Genomic DNA, 20,973 nt, shown 5'->3' on the forward strand with positions numbered 1-20,973 from the left:
TGATGCAGAACTAAATCATTTTGGATCTTGATTGGCACAAGAGCTGGAAGAGTCTCACAGCATTATCCTGTTAGACACAAGTTTTGCTGGACTTGCCTGCAGAGCCCTGAGCAGCCTCAGCCAGGCTCGTGGGGAAAAGGGTTGGGAGTATGAGCAGGAAGATTTGCACAGCCAAACCTTCGGGTGGTGAGAACTGTTGTTTCTTTAAAGGACTTAAATCTGGCTCTACTGATTTACACCAGAATGCTTTTGCAAAGTTAAAAAGATGTTTTTCTTGCCTAGGCCTTCAGAGGGGGTGAAGATTATTTGTATGAATAATTCTGAACTAGAGTAAGTTGAGATGGAGAAGTAGCAGATGAACGTTTTCAACAGTTGATAATATAATTTACATGCATTAAAGATGTGATCAGGTATATTTGGAGAGGAATCAAGTTTCTCTAAGATGAAAAACAGAATCAAAACCACAGGGAAGAATGCCATTATTTAGAAAAATTGAACAGCTGAGAGAAGAAAATACATATTTGAATTTTTATTATTTTTCAATAATTCTGTGTAATTGTTATAGCAGCAGAGCCAATTAAGCAGGTAAAAGTGAAATTGTATGATAAATGTGAAAACAACTTTGACTTTACTTTTGGAGACAGAAGCTAATATCTTCTCAGTGTGAATCTGTGAAAACTGTTTTCTTCGCTATTTACACTGCTTGCTTTTGATTTGATTTCAATTAATCAAATAATTCTTAGACATATACTCTCTGTTGACATAGTTATTGCTAAGTCTTGAACATATTGGAGACCTAGACAATAATACTTTCATTATTATTTTTGTAGTTGTGGGTAGTAAAAATAATTAATTGTGCTGTGGAAAGAAAAGATCCAGGAAGATACCTGATGATAATAAGGAAAGACCGCATCGTATCTGGAGGAACTGCACTGTTTTTGATGTGCAGGTTGGGTTTACTAAAGGTATTAATGTCTTGTCTTTACTGTCTCTATACTAACATTACCTTTTCACAGACATTTAGGTTATAGAGTTTAATTAAAAAAAAAAAATTAAACCATAGACTCTGACACCAATGAAAAGTGCTACTTTTGTGGGAAAAATTTGTACCAATGGCTTTTTTCATGGGGGCTCACTACCATCAGTGCTCTTCAGCTGAGAGAGATTTTATAGCTGCTGCTGCTGTTGTCATCGTATTTGCGTCACTCCAGTGTCTGCCAGATTCCTTCTCTCTTGACATTGTCCATCTGTGGGAATTCACGGCTGGGAGACGCAGGTCCAGGGCAGACCTGCAGCAGGGGGGATGGTTAATCAGGGGTTGGGTGTCCCCCCATACCATTCCCCATTAGTGACATGGAAGTAATGCGTGTACAAGAGTACTGCTGTGATCCTGCTCAGCCAGTGGAGATAAATTGTAATAATTGGGTGGTGAGGCAGGAGCTGGCGCTAGGTGTGACGGCAGAGACAAAGGGAACAGGAAATCACCATACCGTGTCATATGCGCCTTCTCAACCTTAATTTTGATTGCCACTGTCAGCGTGGCTTTATCGTTCTTGAATGTGCTGTTTTATCAAACTCAGTGTGTGGGAGAGATTTTTTTTTGAAACTGAAACAATGCTGGAAAATGATTGGCATAAGGTTAGCTTTAGACACGTTGCAGTTCCTGAGATAGTTGCATAAGAAACAGCAATATTAACTTATTGGCGAGGGGACTTTTGAATTAGTTAAAATTTGCATTTTTCATCCATGTCTTGTTCTAACTCTTATGTAAGTTAGAAGTGCTAGGAGATAGAGTTGAGAGGGTATATTCCCTTAACTCTAGTTTCTTAAGCTCTGTAACAAGTACTCTCTTTTTCTTTCATCTATTTACTCTCCTTTAATACCACAGTTGTGTTCTTTTACAGTATTTAGGATGGTATACTTGTACTGGTTTGAAATGTATAAGGAGAAGGTGTTAAAATAGTGCTGCAGGAGAAAGGAAATATACTGAAGTTAACAAAAGATACACCGTTATCATGACCAGCAAGAACTGGGATTGCAGTGGTTTCTTATGCTCTTTTACCGAAAGCATTGTTTTGTGGAGGCATCAAACCATAACTAACTACTGACCCCTCTGTCTGCAGCCATATATGTTGCTCAGGGTTGAGAGAGATTAATTTCCTGTCTGTATGCAGGTACTGCAGATGAACTCGTCTTGCTTTAATTTGACCAAAACACTTTAGCGTAATTCTGTGAATTTTTCTTCAAAGTTTATGTTATTTATTGCGTATTCTTTAGCCTTTAATAGGGCTAGTATTGACTTAGAGTTACAAAGTGAAACTGTAGTGATTTTGAACACATAGTTCATAAATTAGTAGTTTTATGGCTATGCTAATGATTTTAATATATATGTGTTTTAGCTAAACTTTTTTTGTTGCACATTCTTCTAAACTTCTAAATGTTATCTTATTTTTTTCTGCTGCATGAATTTATGAAGCAAACAGAAATGGATAGTGCTAGGCAACAGAGAAGTAAACTTGAACATACATATATATATATATAAACTTTCATGTAAAAATAATTTTAATAACACTACACCAAAATAATCATAGGTGCATGGTGACTCATTTTTGTGTATTCACATAAGAACATGCTTTGAGCAGCCTTAGATTGAGATTTGTGACATTATTTGAATCCATCTACTTACACAGCACATTTGAAAAGGTGAGATTTGCATTTGAAAAGGATGAATCAGAACCAAAAACAGATTAGATAGAGATTCTTCCCCCTCCCAAGGGTCTGGAGTCATTTACTGTAGCCATTAACATCTAACATGATTTCAGGTGAAGTGTTTCCTCAATAAACTTGAGTAACATTTTTATTTAAGAAAAGGAGAAAGAAGGAGCAAAAGCGGAGTGACAGAGGCTTTTTTGTTTGTTAAAGCCTTCATGCATACTTACATTGGTTCTAGATTGTTTATTATTATTATTTTCCTTAATGAAAAAGAATGAAGTTTAGAATGCAGGCCACCATAAATCTTGCCCAAATGGGGACTTTATTTGCTAACACTTGTCTAAATCCCAGACAACAGCACAGTCTGAATACTTCCTAGGCCTTTCTCATCTTATACCCAACTTCTTTAAGTATCTCCTCCTCAGGCTGAAAATTTGATAAATATTAAGGTAATTTTTACTTCTGCATGCTCAGAACTGTCTGCTTTGGCAGAATGGGCAAATCTCCTGTTTAGACTTCTTTTTTAATTTTGGGCTTAAGTAAACAGTCAATGAACTCCACCTCAATACGGTGGAAAAATCTGAAGAATACAACCCTTTTTTTAGTAGCCCGCTGGATGAAGCACTCATCCAAGGAGTGAGGTGGCCAAGTTCTGGGTTCTGCTGAGACTGATGATGTTTTAGCTGCATCCTAAGAGACTGCCTATACCAACAAATCTCATGTTGACTGCAAATGGTGATGAAGTTTATAATGTGTGTATGAGATAAGGACTGAACCAGAAATCCCCCTTCCAAGGCTGATTCTAACAACCATATGAGTCCTCTTCCATCTGGTGCTAGAGAAGATTTTTCTTTAGGTGGTTTCTTACAGGAAGATATTAGAGGGATAACCATATCTGGAACGTTTATCAATATTCATTTGAGGGTTTTGTGGTGTTTTACTGCACATGGTGTAAAAGCCGAAATTCTCTTCAATTATGTGATATTTAGTTATTAGATAATTACAGATAATTGCATGGGCAAGTTCTATGAACTAAAGTGTTAGCGTAACATCTAAAATCTACAAATCGGGTAACAATTATGTTTGGAGTTATATCGTTATTTCAAGTATAATTACCATGAGATTGGCAGTGCATGTAATTAATGAGTAATCACTGGAATTTGCCTTCATAGTTGCACTTCCCCCTTGTTGTAAAGTTCTTTGTCACAACATTTAAGTATAAAGATAATACAAATTGACCTCCATATGTGTTATACTAAAACTCAAAATACTTATTTCCACTGCAGTACTAGCTCCTTAATGTTAAAAGCGTAGTTTCACAGAGAAAACAGAGAAGGGACAGTGTGCTCTGAATGGGGAAGAAGTGAAGCAACCTTTCAATCAATACCAGCTAGTGAGATAACTCTTTTCCATAGCTGTCCAAAGTAACCCTTTTTAATCTGTGAAAGCTGGTTTGTAACTAGCTATAATTCTGCTAAGAGTAAAGTCTTTCAAAATCTCCTCACATCATCTACTGTCTTCCTTCCATTGTAAGGAAACTTTGATTAACAAAATTTCATACAGAAGACAAGAATCTGTAGTTGACTCTTGGGTTCCAATTGAACAAAGCTTCTTTTTTCTTTTTTTAATATTGTTTATATAGGACACATTTTTGCCAAACTTTCAAGCTATTAAATAGTGGGTTTACTACTTTGTTTGTTTGTTTCATTATTTATCAGGTTTTACCTGGCGAGATGATTATACACAGCATGTTATTGGTCAGGAGCTCTCAACCATTCACAAAATCCACAACAGACGCCCTGATATATTTGCATCTGAAGGACCTGACACAGGCAGGTAAGTCTTCAGTGGTGTTTTTGCCTCGTAGGTTTTTGGGAGGGTTTGCAAATGATGAGAAATAGATTGGCACTGAAGCTGGATTAAGCACATCACCAAAATCACGATCTATACAATAAAGGGAAACCAGTCATACAACAGCACTGAAAACACCAGTAGGAACACAGCAGACAGAATGAATGAAAACCATAAACCCCGTTCATCTGATTATCATCAAATTAAAGAAATATGCCCTGTGTTGTTAACTTAGGTGTCAGAATTCAAAACATCAGGTCTTTCATCCAGTTTATGCGGCGTCTAGTGTCAGTTCAGCCAGCTTTACTTATGACTGGCTTAAAAAGGCAGACTTACACAGTAGCTCATCCACAGGAGACATTTTATTCTGGAATAAGCCAACAAAAAGAAACAAAAAGAAGTATTGAATGATATTCTGAGCAACTAATTTTATTTTCAAACTCATATTTTTCCAAAACATAGCTGTAATTGATTTGAAGTCCACAGATTCTTTGTCCAGGAAGGAGAGATTCATGGAAGTTCCCATGACAGGAAAAAAATGTTGGAACATTTCTATCCTTTGCATTATAGAAGCCATTTTCCCCATGGCTTGAAAGATATTGAGGAGTGATTTAGCAGTTATTGGTGGCAAGAGACACAGCATCTATAATTCTGTAGAGTGATACGGAGGTAGGACCTGCAATTATATCATCTTCACATACAGATACACATATAAATATACTCTTTTACCTGGTCTATTCTGTCCTACAGGCTTTTAAGTGCAATGCAACCACACAAACGCCAGAAGGAAATTTTAAAATGCATGAAATTTTAGGAACGTTAAAAATGGTAAATTTTGCTTTCTCCTACATGATTTTAAGAAATGCAATCTCAAAATTAGTGAAATTGAAAGAAAATGCTTTTTGTTAGAAAACTTTCTTCATAGTGGGACAAAGCTTATGCTTCTAGCCTTGATGGGCAAGATATTGGATGTTGGACTTTAGATCTTCATATACCACAGTATGTGGTTTACATACACTGCAGAACCATTACTTTTCTAGATTGCTTTTTTATGGAAATAAAAATGCTGTGTAATTGATACTGCCCAGAGGCTTCAGCTGTGTTTGTTTCAGTTTGATTTGATTTAATTCATAGAATTTGACCCTGTATTTCACATATTTGCTGATTCAAAATCATTCCTTAAAATCACAGCACCATGAATTTCAGGAGTGCAGTAAGGTAGCAACTTGACTTCTAAAGATACTGATCTATAAATTATCATAAAGGTGATAACAACATGTGGTTGAATCCATAAACATGTTTTCTCTGTCTAGATACACAAAATGCTATTACTGTATGGATTACTCTCTGTACATGGTATCAGAAAGGATTTTTAATATCTTCTGGGGGATTTTTTTTTTTTAGAATGAGTGCATCTAAAACTTTTATTCATGAGAGTAAGTTAAAATAGGCCAGATTTCCACAAGATCAAGACTGTATTCTGCAGTGTTCCAGATTCATAGTTATATAAAAATAAATCATATAAGAAGATATGAGAAATAATTTAGTTTTTAGACTGAGAACAGATGATTACTTTTAGGAGTTCCTGTTGTGATCAGGTTTGAGCTGTTCTGCATTTTTAACTAGAACTATATGTTAAAAAAATAACGCATTTTACGTATTGACACTTTAGGAACATCAGAATTTCAAATGTGTTCCACTTATAGCAGTTCCTATTGTGGATAGATTTTCTGAAGTTACCAAGCTGTGCTTCTGAAAGCATTATCTTATGTGCCAACAGTTTAAAGCATTAATTGATTTTTCTGGTTGTCCATTTGCAATATATTCTATAGGTCACAGAACAGTAGGAACTTTTTCTCTGGTGTCTTGTAGATTCTGATCAAGTTTGCTGTATGCTCAGTGTGCTCAACGCGCTTGCTAAAATCTTATCAGATAATAAATAATTTAAAAAGCAACTTAGTGTAGGTATCTAATTATCAAAGAAACATTATGGCAGGAAGAACTTTTATTAAGAGTAACGTGTGTAATAAGACAATATGAAGTCATACTAATGAGTCATTAATCCCCACAGCGCTAGTGAGAGCAAGAAAATAGACTCAGACACTTGAAAGGTAAATTGACTTAGGCTAAATTAGTGCGTATGAAATCTGATGGAACAGAAGACATGGATTTCATCTTAAAAAAATTGCTGAAACTGAGAGCTTGATTTCAAGATGAAAGTTCTTTCTTTGGTGGCTAACTGGAGTGTACGTGGTATTTCCTGGGCCCTTATTAAATTTCAAAAAAACCCCACTCTTGAAAGAGGATCCAAGATAAAGGAAAAAAGTCCATTCTGCACACAGGGAATAAATGTCAGTTGTGTTCGTTGGTGCAATTAGGCAAAACCACAAATGCTTCCAGCAAACTTCAATGTATGAAATGGGGTATAGCATTATTTCTATAATAAAACCATCGTTAAGTCAGTAATAAGATTCTCACAGCATTTATAAGGGAGAAACTTTATTCTAAAAAGTGTGGTATCTGTTAATTGAGAACATTCTAGAAATATCTGAGGTACAATGATTTAGATATTTCCACACAAAAGCTTCTAGGGCACTGGGTTTTGTAGGAAATAAACAATTGTTTCTGTGGATAAATAATTATATATGTTATTGTCTTTATACCCTAAAGTTCATTGTATGCGAAGTCCTGTTTCAGAACAAATTAAAACTGAAAATACTTCCAAATAAGTGCACAACAAGAACTCAGCTGACAGTCATTTCTCCTACTCACCAGGTGTTTCTATATATCTGTCTTTCATCCATTTTCCAATATCACTTTGTCAAATTTAAAAGAAATATTTTCATTCAGTTGCAATAATAGCTCATTTAATGCATTTTACTTTCTGTGTTAACAAGGTGAAAAACAGTGAAACACTGGTGAACTACAAAAATTTTTAAATATCTTTCAGATGTATTCATAGGATTTTATTAAAGTTGTCATCAAATGAAATGTAATGCTTTGTTAGACATTTACATTTTAATTGTTTAAAAGCTTATAGCATAAAATATTACTTCTAATGTGGAATTTAAAGACAATTTGAGTGCAATTGCTGTCTCCATAAGAAAAATGAGAAATCCTTAGACCCCAGATTTTGCTTCTACCACCAGTGTGAGTGATTATATACTGTAAATAATATCTTGAAAAGCTAACCTAAATACTGTCCCATTAGCTCCAGTGGAAATTCTCGGGGCAGAGTTTGGTCTGGTATTGCCATTTTCCCTTTCTTTTCAAAGCTAGCGAAGAAAAGAGAAGATAGGTGTTGGAATTAATTGATGAATGAAAGATGAGTGTTTGAAACTGTGATACCTTCTATGATGAGAGCCTCTTCGGATTAGTTCATCTCTGTTGAAGCACAAAGCATACTGCCCAGCTCTTTCTAAAACTGCAGAACAGTTTTAGTCTGGCTTTAAGTTGAAAAGAAGGTGGATAATGTTACCTGCATGTCCACCTTCCATCATAAGGCAGAATTTAGAGCTCTGGAATTAGAGAAAAATATGAGCAGCATGAGGAGGAAGCAAGACTTATGGTGAATTATATTGAGATTGCTATAGTGCTCCGTGTGGTAAACCTTTGTTTTCCTAGAGTTTGTGTGCATGATGAGTAGCTGGTTGTTTTACACTGGGGAGAGGTGAAGGGGTTTTCTGGTACTTCAAAGTGAGCAACCCTGTGAGTGCTATTGCTTGCAATGCCACGACAGTAAATTAGATTATTAATTACATTTATTGGTATTAAATTAGTCAGGACATGCATTTGATACAACTGTGAGCATGGAAGGAAGTCTATTACTTTGTGCATAAAGTAATGTAATTATACCCAAGATTTGGAAAACGACATAATGGTACTCTCTCAAGCTGTGTCCCTACATAAGCACCATGACAGGGGCTAGTAGAGTAACATTTTGCTTACAGTGGTGTGGAGATGTTGAATGTCAAAAGATGCCTCGTCCCCCTGAGCTGGAAAGCTCTTCCACCTGGAATTGTTCTTCACTGAAGAAGTGTGTGGGCATGTGGGTAGGAAATGGTGACACCAAAAAGGTGATTTCCCTCAAAACAATGTGTCACTCACAGGGAGGGAAGCAGACTGGGAACCCTCTCTCTGCTTTCTTGCACAAGGAATGAAATAGTTACTGGTGTTGACATTTAAATTACCATCATCATTGACATGTTGTTGAGATAGATGAGGAGAGCCGGTAATAATTCAGATTCATTGCTCACAGTGCTCCGAATCCCATATAAACACCTCTACACTGCTGTTGTTTAATCACATTTTTAGCTTTTCTTTGCAAACGTCACCAAGATCCATCTAAACCAGTCAGGAAACACCGCTATTCTGTGAATCCCAGGCACATGAGAAGATCAGAAGAGATACTTCTTCCATCTCATTATTCCCTTTTTAAGCCTTTTGCTGGAGCTGACTTGCTCAGTTATTTCTGCACATCCAGTAGTCTCACTGTATTCTGTAAATTGGTGCAGGGCCAAATTGATGTTGAATCTCATCATCATCCAGCAATTTTTTTAAATCTTAGAACCATCTCATATTTCTTTGGGGTGCAATTTAATCATGCATATTTTCTTTTTACAAGCATTTTCTTTTCTTCCGAATATGACTTTGCCTTGATGTAGGCATTTTATTTGATTTACTGTTGGATCATTAACTTTGATTCATGCAATAAATTGTTAATAGTGCAAGATTTTTTGACTGCTTTTGCTGAAACATTGAATTTTCTATACTTTTGTGGTTGCTAAGCTTTTGAGTGACTTTTTTGTTATGTATGGAACTAACTTCAGTGGTTTGCAGTGCCTTTTTAGTTGGGCACTTTGTACGTTGTACAGGCTGGTAACTCTTTTTTCCTTGCTTTTGCTGTGCAGGACTTTGGGACAGAATGCAGATAATGAAAGAAATTATGATCTGGAAAATGATGTGAACTTGGCCAAGTCTCTTCAGCAATATCTTAAATATCTCGGTATTCTCTCCCAGTCTGCAGCTACAAATCTATATCCAAGGAAGACGAATGACAAAGCTTCTGTCAAGGTAGTATTTTTAATGTGGTTCCTACATTCTGTGATTTTGTCTTCCTTCTTCTCTGAATTGTCCTTATTTTTCAATTTTCCCTTCTGTCTCAAGACCAGATATTGTTTCTTACTGCCTCCCCCAATTGATTATCATAACTGCACTAACCAATTTCTCTCCAAATGCACTGAGCCAGCTTCAGCATTGTAAACAATAGAGGTCTTCTAATCTGGAGCATTTTACCTTAATTAGGGGTGGATTGTATGTGAGGAAAGAGGAAGAGTGGGATAAAGGTGGTAACATCTTCACTGGCTGATCTGAAACCCTTCTTACAGCATCTGAACTGCTCCTCTCCAAAAAGCTGACTGAACCACCCTGTGAATTCTTGCTGGTGTTTACGGTGCTTAGAGTACAATTAATATAATCTTTGAGCAGATTTTGATAATGGATCTGACGTATTGTACCTCAACGTTTTCTACTTCTTATTGATTATAAAGGAAGCCTATTGTGACCAATTAAGGTTCGTATAGATACATTATAAATATAAGTATAGCTAAGAAGATAAATCTTAACCATTAAATCTTGAGTATTGGCTATGTCAAAAAAACACACAAATGCCTATTTGAGAACTAAACCATTTTTTTTCTTTCCTAGAGAAAATCTGTCTCGCTTTAAGATGGACCTTGATAAATTTATAAAAATGATTGGATGAAGGGGTTGCATATGACAGGCCCTCATAGCCCTATGTCTTTTGCTCAAAAAATGTGTTTATCCAAAGTACTCTATTATTTTTAAGAAATAGGCTGCTATTATAGTGATCCTTTCAAAAAATTGGTATGTGCTATTTGCATGAATGCAGCATAAATGCAACAACCTTAGATAAAAAATACACTGAAGTTTTAGAAGAAAAATCGGGCGAATATAGTGTCCAAGCCAAACGGCTAGTTTTTTCCAGGAAGTAACTCAGAGGCACAAAGCCACTGCAGTGTATCTGCACCAGCAGCTCCCCACAACAGTATCAGTTGTATCAACTGTTTAGTCATGGTATAACTGAAATATTGTTATTCTTGTCAGAAGCCCCACGTTTCCAATTTCACTGATTGGTATGTATAACACTAATGATTTATGGCGTCTGTCACTTGGTGTTCATCTGGGGTAAGAGAAATTTGCAGGCAGTGGCAAGGCAGCTTTGGGGATGGATGAGTGACCACCTTCGTGGTACCTTTCCTCCACTCTCTACTCATGGGTGCTGACTGTAGTGAGGATGCCTTGCTTTGAATCACTGGCTTTCAGAGACAAGAAAACTTGCTCAAGAAGTACTTCAGTGGGTCTGGTGCTGTCGTGCAAGTTCATAAATAATCCATATGGCTGAGACCTTCTGTGGGGAAGCCTGCTGTGATAACACCACCCACCAACCTTATTGAGTGTTGCCATGGAGATGGGTACTCTAAAGCCTGGGGGAGTGGGATAAAGAGGAGAAAATCTGGAAATGAAGCACGTATAGGAGCAAACTGTACACTACTATTTACTAAGGAGCATTTTAAAACAACAGACATTGAGTCAGATGTGTTACCTATCATTTAAAATAAAAAAAAAAAGGAAAATTATCTTAAAAATTAGTAATCAATCATGAATTTTAAATGATCCTGGAGACGTTTCCCTATCCTCTGCAAATCAAATGCAACTGCTCTTCCTTAAAAAGAAACAAGAGGGACACTATTTGTACCTTGACTCATTGGGTCATTAATGGAATAACTGTTAAAGAAAAGAGAAACCAGGATTTTTTGCTGCTCCAGGAAGCAGAAGAATGTAAAATTTAATGAATTGAAAAGAGTAGGAAGGAAAGTAACTGCAAGAGCTGCATTTCATATGGTCATACCACTTGAAATTGAAAATGGCTATCTTATGCACTTTAATTGCATGCTTTAACAAAATCGTAGTACCTTATTTTTGTATTTCATATATGGATAAACTATGACTCTACATGAAATAATTGTAGCAAGATCTTATCTTTTTAACTTTCTTGCCCTTTTCTGATTAAAAATAAGGGTAAGACAGAGGTACTTTACCCTACTTAAACTTAGAATTTCAGCTTTTGGGCCTTTGCCCTTCTTAAAAATAATTTTCTTTCAAGTATATATTTACCTCTGTCACTTCATTCTTGCTGTCGGGGAGTAGGAGCTGTAACACTACTCTGGTTGCTTTGATACCTTACCTGCTATGAAGCATAGCTGAATCTTGTAGAAATTCAGTGCTTCTAGGCAGACTTCTTGAGTGGATTCTGCCTTGTTCCAAAACTGTCATCAGAGGACTCTGACCAAGAGTAAAACAAAGGAAGAAAAAAGACAAAGAGGCTTTAAAATATTTGTTATACTCCAGATGTGTTATTTAGTATCTTAACATAAATATTTTTAATCAAACTGTTTTACAGACTTTTGGTCTTTAGTTTTCCTACTATTTTCCACATGTATAATCAGATAAAACTACAGAGCTACATTACCAAGTAGACACCACACATACAGTTATGCATAAAACTGTAAAATAAGACACAGCAAAACCTAAAACAGGTAACTTTTTTTCTGTTTCCCTTGTTCAAACAACTGTCAGCTTAAGGCTTGATACAACAGGGACAGAAATAACACTATTAAACTTAAATCCTGTGATGGACCAAAATTCCTATAATGCCCACCATTTATTGCAAGAGCTTCTTTGAGTGATTTTTGAAGCACTTGAAGTTCATCACTAACTTAGAATTTTTTCTCAGTATTTAGACGGTATCTACTGCAGGCTGTAATCTAGCCAGCCGATAATGACTCTGCCAGTGGATAAACAGCAGCAAATCAGAAGATTTCGTGGGTCTGTTTCCTGAGGATTACAGTTGTAAAGAACATTTCACTTTAGTTCAGCTGAAAAGAGTTGTTCAGAAAATGGGCGCTTGGTGGCATTTGTTCCTTCAGCATTAGCTAGTGGGTTTTTGTGTTTGGGATTTTTTCACCCACTTGGGCTTAATGAAGGTTTTACCATTCACAAAATGCTGCATTATCAGTCTTTGTGATTCTTTTCTACCAAACCTGGATTTAGTATGGAAAATACCATATAGCCAGGCACATACACATAATGAGAAAGCTTGGTTTATCTTATATACAGAGGCAAGAAATGCAGAGGCTTCAAATCACGTGTGAATTCCTCTGCTCTTCTCCCCTCCAGTTAGAACAAACTGCTGTCATAGAGGAAAAGCCCAAAACCAAAACCCTGAAAAAAACCACTACACCATTGGTATTCCTACAGAAACTGAGAAGCAGAGTTTTGTTGGGTTCGAAGGGACAGCACATAGGTTATATTACCAAAGCAAGTCAGCTGTAAAAGGAGTCGTTGCTTGCTTTGCTGCTGATGGCAGCCCTGCTGGTGAGCTCTGTGGGAGCGTTTGCATAGCCAGGCATGTGGGAAGCCTTGAGGAAATCCTTAAATAAAAGAGGTGGAAAAAGAAAAAAAATAGCTATGTCCACAGCGGCCATTACAACAAAGCAAAAAGAGAGGCAGCAAAAATGATCAGTATGGAAACAAATACTCCCGTTGTCTACTTTTCACCAGCCATTAACCTAGGCAGTGAGGAATGATCTTACATTATAGTTTTTTAAAAAATCCAAATGCCTGCAGTTGAATAGTTACAGGAGATTTCAATTATACTGCTTTCATCCGACCGAGAATAGTTTTCCAGTCATCATAGAAAGAGAAAAGATTTGAAATGTGATCCAAATGTACTTAAAAGTCTCAAAATCAGGAAGAAAATAAAAATAACTCACCCAGAAATGGTTGTTTTTTGGTTGAACTAGCTATCATTTTTAGCTGGAACTGCTTGCTTTTTTCTTGAACTAGCTATCATTTTTACATATTCTCTTGCCTTCTGGTAGCCTGACTTGTGAATTTTTTAATGCCTCAGGCTGGCAAAAGTCCACTGCTTTGGTAACATAGCACTGCACTGGGCTCATTTCAGATGTAGTGGCTATAGCAGGCAGCAATCGTGTCCACCGTGCCACATGGGGCTGGGCACTCCATCGGCTCCTCTGGGAAACCTTCTGGACAGGCTGTAGGAATAAGGAGGTTGCCTTATGCTAGTGCTGCATTTCTTGTTGCAGGGGTCTCTGTTTTATGGTTTAGGTTTCTAGGGCTAGAAGATGCATGTAATTGCTCTTATTCTTTCATCTTGACTTGCCTCTGATGTCTTCAGACATGGGTCCTAACTGCTGCTAAGGTCTTCCTCAGGCTGGTGTGCCATTCAGACCTTAGTACGTAGCGTTGGGAAGAAGAGAGAAAAAGGATTGTCTTAGAGTCTTCAGGGACTTTCATCCATTTGCTACTTTTTCTGTTTCTCTGTTTCTCTGCCTTTCTGTTTCTTTGTACTTGCATTAAGTTTTAGGGTAAATTTTATGTATAAAAAGTGTGATTACAGAAATCTCCAAGTCTCACGTATTCTTGTGAGTTGTAAAGCAAAGACTTTGGAATAAAACAGAATCTTTATATCAAAGAAGTCGCTAATAAAGTTAAAGGTCTTTGCAGAATCATGACGGGAAAAAGAAAAAGTGACTGGTTAGCAGCAGAGGGGTATGGCTGGTTGTTAGATCAGCAGTACAATGGTGCTGAAATGGGAGAACATGGAAATAAAAACTGTTGAGGCAGAGTCAGTCTGCTGGAATCTAGAAGGGTATGAAGGTTAGACAAGGCATTTGGTAAGGCTTATATTTTAGTCCTTGGTACAAGAGAGAACCTTCCACCTCTTTTCCCCTTTCACATACAGGGAAGAGTACTTACAGCTTTGCTGGGTTGAAAATCAATTGTTTGGGGCTTTGTAATTGATCTCCCGAAAGAACTAGGATATGTGATAAATACTAAAAAGGATTATTATTTATTTTAGAAAATCTGAGTGCACGAGTGCTCAAAGACGTACTCTGAATTTATCTGCAAATAATAATTACTGTGATTAACTAGTAAGAAATTACGCAGTCATTGCTCATTTTAATCTGGAGCTTTAATTCAAAAAAGCGGGACCCTTATTTGCCTAACACTGATTAAAATACAGTACTGAATGAAGATCATCAGAAATTGATTTGATGGCTTACTGCTGAAAAGTCAAAAAGCTTTCTGCAATGTATACACTTAAATTCTGCTGATATAAATGTAAAATTTAATATTTCATATATGTGGGATTATGTATAAGTAAGAAAAATGTAATTCACCCTGTGCATAAACATGTTCATGAAAATATCAGGAATAATTGATAAAGGGGTGTCTCTCTGAAGTTATATAATTGCCTGTCTGTCGGCATGCCTATACAACAACCAATAGAGTAATATCTGAACATCTCTCAAGCGTTGATGTATTTATTTACCTAATGCCGTTACAACATAGGGAAGAACTAAGACCCCTATTTCACAGACAGATTAGATAGCTTTTCTGAGGTCATGCAAGAATTCTTTGGTAGAGTGTAGACTAAAAGTCAAGCCTCAAATCCCAGATAAGTATTTCATCTTTTGGATCATTCTCCCCTCCATGGCTCTTTTCAGCAAAATAGAAACATGAAAGTCCCCTTAACAAAACCTCAAACAAAAAAACAAACAAAAAACCAACCCTAAAACCCAGTGAAAAAACAAAACCCCATAAGCACTGGAGCAGAATTCATTTGACTAAATACAGATGTTTGTATTGGTGCAAGTCAGCCTAAACTCATTTTATGATCAGTGGAAAGAAAAAAGGAATTTCCAAGTTGTGATACATCCATTCTAATTTAAATATATAAAATTAGATGTGGTAAATTCTATCTTGCATGAATCTGATCTAAATAGCAATTTTTTCTGGGAGGACTGGTACCCATACATTTGAAGATCTAACAGATCATGGCTACAGAGGCTAGTAAAATTACAATCAGTTTGTTTGCAGCATAAATACACAGTTTGGCAATCTGATGTGATCTGTGATTTAATTTTTGAGCTTAATAATTTGGCAAGTGAAGATTCTAGTGCCAGTATCGTGCTCTTCTGGTCTTAGACCTAACACCCACCTTTACCTACACCCTATCAGTTTATGTATGATGTAGTGACAGAATTTCCAAGTCTTAACATAGAAATCATAATTTCCCTTATCACACAGCTTGTAAAGATTTGTCATCTTGTAAAGATTAGTTATTTGTACAATGATTTGAAGATACAAGTGCTGTAGAAATGATATTATAAATGATCAGTGTAGGCCTGGAGGCTTATTTAAAAGGCCAATTCATTAATTTCTAGTAATTTCCAGATGAAACATAGGTTGATAGTTTTAAAATCTCAAATACTGACCGGACAATAAGATTTACTTCTTTTTCAGATCCCTCCCCACCCCTTCAAAATCAACTCTTTTTTGCCAAATACCACGTGTTTGGAGTTTTTTTGCTGTCCTTTCTCCTGCAAGCTTGCTATTTGTCTTGCAAATATTTACTCACTGTACTTCAGTACACCGGGCTCAGTAAATAGAAGATGGTGGAGCTGGTACAAATTTTAATATGTATTCCATATTTATTTTTAGATCATACTTATAAAATGAGAGGACAAAGTTCACAAAAATTTAAACTTATTTTACCTAACCTCTATGTGAGTGTGCTGGTGTATATATTTCAGGACAAAGCAACAAATGTTTTTTGTGAGGGGAAAAAGCTCACCTTACCTCTAGCAGTTTTCTAGGAAATGGTTGGTTGCTTTCATTCGGGTTGTAAAACAATGTTATAGACATGGATCCTGCAGATCTCTGTCTACTTGCATTTCTTTGGGTAAAAGTAGTGTCTAGATTCATATGTTAGAGTTATAAATATATTGAATTGGTGCTAATGTACTCAGCTTTTGGCAGATGAAGATCTTCATGTTTCTATGTAAGTCATCTTTAGATAACGAGTTAGCTCAATATACTAGCATATGCCTACAGAAAATGTGTTTAAACATCATTCACTGAAACCTTAAGTAACAGACTTATTGACATATGAGCAAACTCTTCTCAGACAAGGGAAGCTGATAAACCCGGGTACATCTATCGGCACTGATGGCCATGCTGCACAATTTCCACCATCCACTGGGGGCTGACTGTGACTTTTTGTTTTCTATTAGTAATGTTAGGGAGCTGCTGAACCCGGCAGCCTGACAGAGCTGAAGCTGCTTTAGCTTCATGTCCTCACTTCTAGCCGGTAGCCAAGTGGAGCAGGCACTGCCAATAGGCACCACGGGACCCATGATCTGGCTCCAGTTGTTGGCACTCAGACCACCATACACAAACACATGCACACAGAATAGAGAGCTTCTCACCCAGAAAAAACAGTTAGAAACGGAGTTTATTGAGAAGACAGGACAGACTGTGGTGATCAGACATAAGGCATGGTCAGACAAGTATACTGACCAGCCTGCTTACATGCTACCAGACCCTTTTACTCCCTTTTCCTGCCGTTTACCACAGCTGTTTCCCAATCCACCTTGATTCCTCCCTCTCTGGTCCTTTCTCTAAACATCCCATAATATGCCTTGTACAACAACAAGATGGTCTTCTTGGCATCCCATAAGGAGTCCCACACCCCTGTAGGCACTAACCCCTTCAATCTGCAAAGGACTTCTCCCATTGACCCATCTGGTGGGTGGCACTCCTGGACATCATGGCTGATGGCTTGCTGTGATGGCCTGGGGAGGAGCTGGGGCAGGGGCCCCTTGGCATTGTTCTGTTTATTGGGGTTCATCCACCCATCATTTTTCTCTGCTCCTTTAAGTGTGGAGACAAGCCAGGTTATCATGTAACCTAATGTGTAAAACTAACATTTCTGTTTGTGGTGAGCTAATGATCAATGCCAAGGAAAGACAATCCAGCACTCCTTTTACACCAAAGGAAATACTTTAGAAACTTTGTTTTAACCCCCAGGATGGAGATTTGTCAGAAACAGAAAGAACAACTAGTAGTAAGTTATGAAGACTAAAGCTAGCGAGTTCCTCAGCAGTACAAGAAATGGCAACTAACTATAAAAAGTATTTATGCAGGAGAGTCTGTTGGAGAAGGTTGAAGGGTAAGCATACAGCTAAGTGCATCCCAAAGGAGACCAAGCGCAACTGGGAACATTTGAGACATAAAAGTGAATTTCTTAAATAGTAACTTATACATGAAATAAACCAATGTATTTATCTTCTCTCTTTTTTCTTTTGTTTTGGAGGGTTGTTTTGTTTGAGAGTGGTAAAATGTGCTGCTCACAATCCAATCTCAGTCAACTGAACAGCAGTGTAGATTATTGAGTGGTATAGTCAGACCCCAGACAATCCTGTTACACTGCAGTTTCACAACGAGAATTAGGAAGCAAAGTCATCACTAGTTTTGATCAAAGGAGACTCCGAGGACCGCTTTTGCTTGATCAAGCTTTTGACACTGCAAACTACAGGGTGTTAATTAACAATCTTTGCCATCTTTACTTCTCTGATATAGTTCTTAAATGGTTTCAAAGCTGTTGTAATTCTCAGAAAGAAAATAGGAGATAATTACAGAAAATTATTAGTGAAATAGTAGGTCAGATGAGATGACTGTAACGGCGCCTGTTGCCTTAAGCCTGTGAATATGTCAAAAGACCATGGCTTGATGCTATCCCATCGCTTCAGGAGGCACTGTTTTGGCCTCTTTACCGGTTTCTGGATTCTGAATTAGTCTTCTAAGTTCTTGTTTTTTATGCAGTGATTTCTTGCATGGTATAATATCATAATCTATAGTAAGTGACAAGGTCATTGTCAGCTGGTAGAAAAGGCTTTTACTCCAGTATTGCTGAGAAAATTGAATTCTTTCATTGGCTTTACCTATTATTTTCAGACAAACCTAACATTGAATTTGGTGCAGAGTGTGTAACATTGTGTCTACAGCACACAGAGGCTTGTAAAGAGGAGTTCCCCCCTTTCAGCTAGCTTGAAGCTAGCTGGAAGCCTGCTAAGATATCCTCCTGACAGGGCAGCACTGTATGGGAACAGCAGCTCACAGCCTGAAAGAATTAAGGCTTTGTTAGCATAGGTCTGGCTACTTGAGCTGTGATGCTCTAAGGACACGGCTGTACCGCTTACTCAGCTCCATCCCAGGGACTTTTGCGCTGTAATCCACTCCATGACCCACATTTATCCCTCAGTTTTCATTGTTGGCTGGATTTCTCTCAAGGTAAAGGTAAATCGAGGCGTACAAATTCACAGCCCGCACTCCGATCTAGCAATCAGGCAATGCCACTTGTGCTGCTGTTTAGTTAGGGGTTCCCATGAGTATATGGTATTTACCATGTAGTGAGTTCACATGAGGCAAGTGTGTGGGGTTTGCAAAATATCTAGACCTTCTGGTAGAAAAAGCTAAGCTTCTTTCATTCCACACAGTGAGTTAAAGTATGAGATCATTTCGGTTTTGGTAGCCTTTGGAAACTTTAATGTTCTCCCACCATTGGTGAGAGAGGGCCTGGTTCCAGTGTTTGTTGTGGTTTTCTTTTCTAATTTTAGAGAGCATACTGCCACTATCTCAAATAGGCACAGTAAATTAAGTATTGTAGGTAGAATCATGGTGCAACCAAATTTAGGTGGTAGCAAACATGAATTAATATCTGAAAATGCATCAAGCAGAAAAAGCTAAATGAAATTAAGGGAGGAAGGTTTCTTCTTTATGCATTCCTAAGAGATTTTTGTTAGCTCTATATGCCTTCAAGATTTAGCAAATGCATCCTCAAGAAAGGAAGTATTTTGTCATAAATTTAATTCCATTCTTTCTGCATTTGGGCAAAATATTCAAATCAATCTACCCCTTAGTGGAGAAATTGAACAGCATTTATCTGTGCCTTGCGTTGTATGTATCTAATCCTGCCCCCTTTTTTAATTCTTTTTTTTTTTTTGAGGAAAATCTGTAGTCCATAGACTATTGTTGCACAGTGCATCTGCAGGGTGTAATTTAATGTGCCCTTCTGTGAACTCTCATGCAGAAAATGTCAGTTACTTACATACCTGAACCATACAAGACACTGCCCTAACAATTCCATCTTCAGAAAGGTTAGCGTGAGGGGTTTTTTGATAATGTGTGAATTATTGAGATAGCTTATTTGAAAGGTGGTGAAGACGAGGAAAATCTTGTGCAGATGGAGAAATAAGATTTTTTTTTTTTAAACTCAGCTTTTTAGCAATTCAGAGTACTTTTTAAAGATGCTGTATCACTGACATGAGATAATTGAACAGTATCTTATCTATTAAAAAAAAATATTCCTGATAGTACTAGGGACTTGTATTCTAACCGTGTTCAGTATAAACCAGTTATATAGTAACTAGAGTATTCTTTTTTAGTTCTGCACATTTCATTTAATGTTTGTCTTTTTTTGCAATTACTAACAGTATTTTATATAAATCCAGTTTAATCAATGTAGAAATTAATTTTCTTTTAAAATTTTTCCTGCTCCCTGTTTCCCTCTGCTTCTCCATAATGTTAGCAGCTTCTCCAAAGGCACCAACAAAGGAATTTACAGATTCTTCTTTTCACTGACCATGGATTATGCCATTTAACTTTGAAGTAAGTCAGACTAGCAATGTCCATGTTCAGGAGGTTAGATTGCAAAAACACTTCAAATAAGATTATCACAGTGCTCTGCAATTGTTATTAATAACTTAAGATGTAAATTGTCACTGGATTCTAAACTACATATAACTGCTATTTTTCTTCTCTCTTTTTCTGTAAAAAATGTATGTTCTTTTTCCCACGCTACTTAGCACAAACCTGCAGTCTAGGGTTGTATTTATCTGTGCTGCAATTTCACTTGGATTTCACCTTGCATATTTCAGTTAGCACATACATTTTTGGTGCTGTGTTTTGTTTGAGATGAGATGGGAGGGCTGAGGAAGGGGATTTTTTCTCATCCAAGTTGAGGATTGCTATGCCATACAGCTGTGAGACCTCTTTAATTAAGTCAGACTAAGCTGTATCAGATGGGCTGGTATCTGAGTGCACTGTGAAGACAGCTGAGCTGTTGGTGCTGTACTTTAATTAGAACTTTTAATATTTCATCCCTTACTACCCAAAGTGTGACCTGTCAAGCTGCTGAGATGCTGCCCTTTCTTGATAGAGGTGCAGCTCTGAGCCCAGGACTGGCACTGACTTATATCCAATTTGTATACAATCACTTGGTGTTTTTGTTGTGTTTTCTTGTGCTTGTTGTCTGCAAGAGCTGGAAATCGCAGATCTGTTAATGTTAAAGGATATTTGGATTTGTTAAATAGCTCATCAAATGCCAGCCCACATCCCCTGACCCTAATCTTTTACAAGTGGTTTGAGAGTGTCTAAAAGTTTTGCTCTCTCTAAGACTTG

At 37.1% G+C, this 20,973-nt stretch overlaps 1 protein-coding gene across 1 annotated transcript in view; it reads left to right on the forward strand.

Annotated features, from left to right (window-relative positions):
- The window catches only part of PTPRN2 (protein tyrosine phosphatase receptor type N2), a gene marked incomplete at both ends in the record, with an annotated part of 667,311 nt that overhangs the window by 236,211 nt on the left and 410,127 nt on the right, over nucleotides 1-20,973 (forward strand). Inside the window, 2 exons of the mRNA XM_082310546.1 lie at nucleotides 4,431-4,548; nucleotides 9,474-9,636. Of these exons, the coding sequence (XP_082166672.1) occupies nucleotides 4,431-4,548; nucleotides 9,474-9,636 (281 nt within the window). The remainder of the gene's footprint in view (nucleotides 1-4,430; nucleotides 4,549-9,473; nucleotides 9,637-20,973) is intronic.

Source organism: Platalea leucorodia (assembly GCF_965183815.1).
Source record: "Platalea leucorodia genome assembly, chromosome: 1".
NCBI classification, from domain to species: Eukaryota; Metazoa; Chordata; class Aves; order Pelecaniformes; family Threskiornithidae; genus Platalea; species Platalea leucorodia.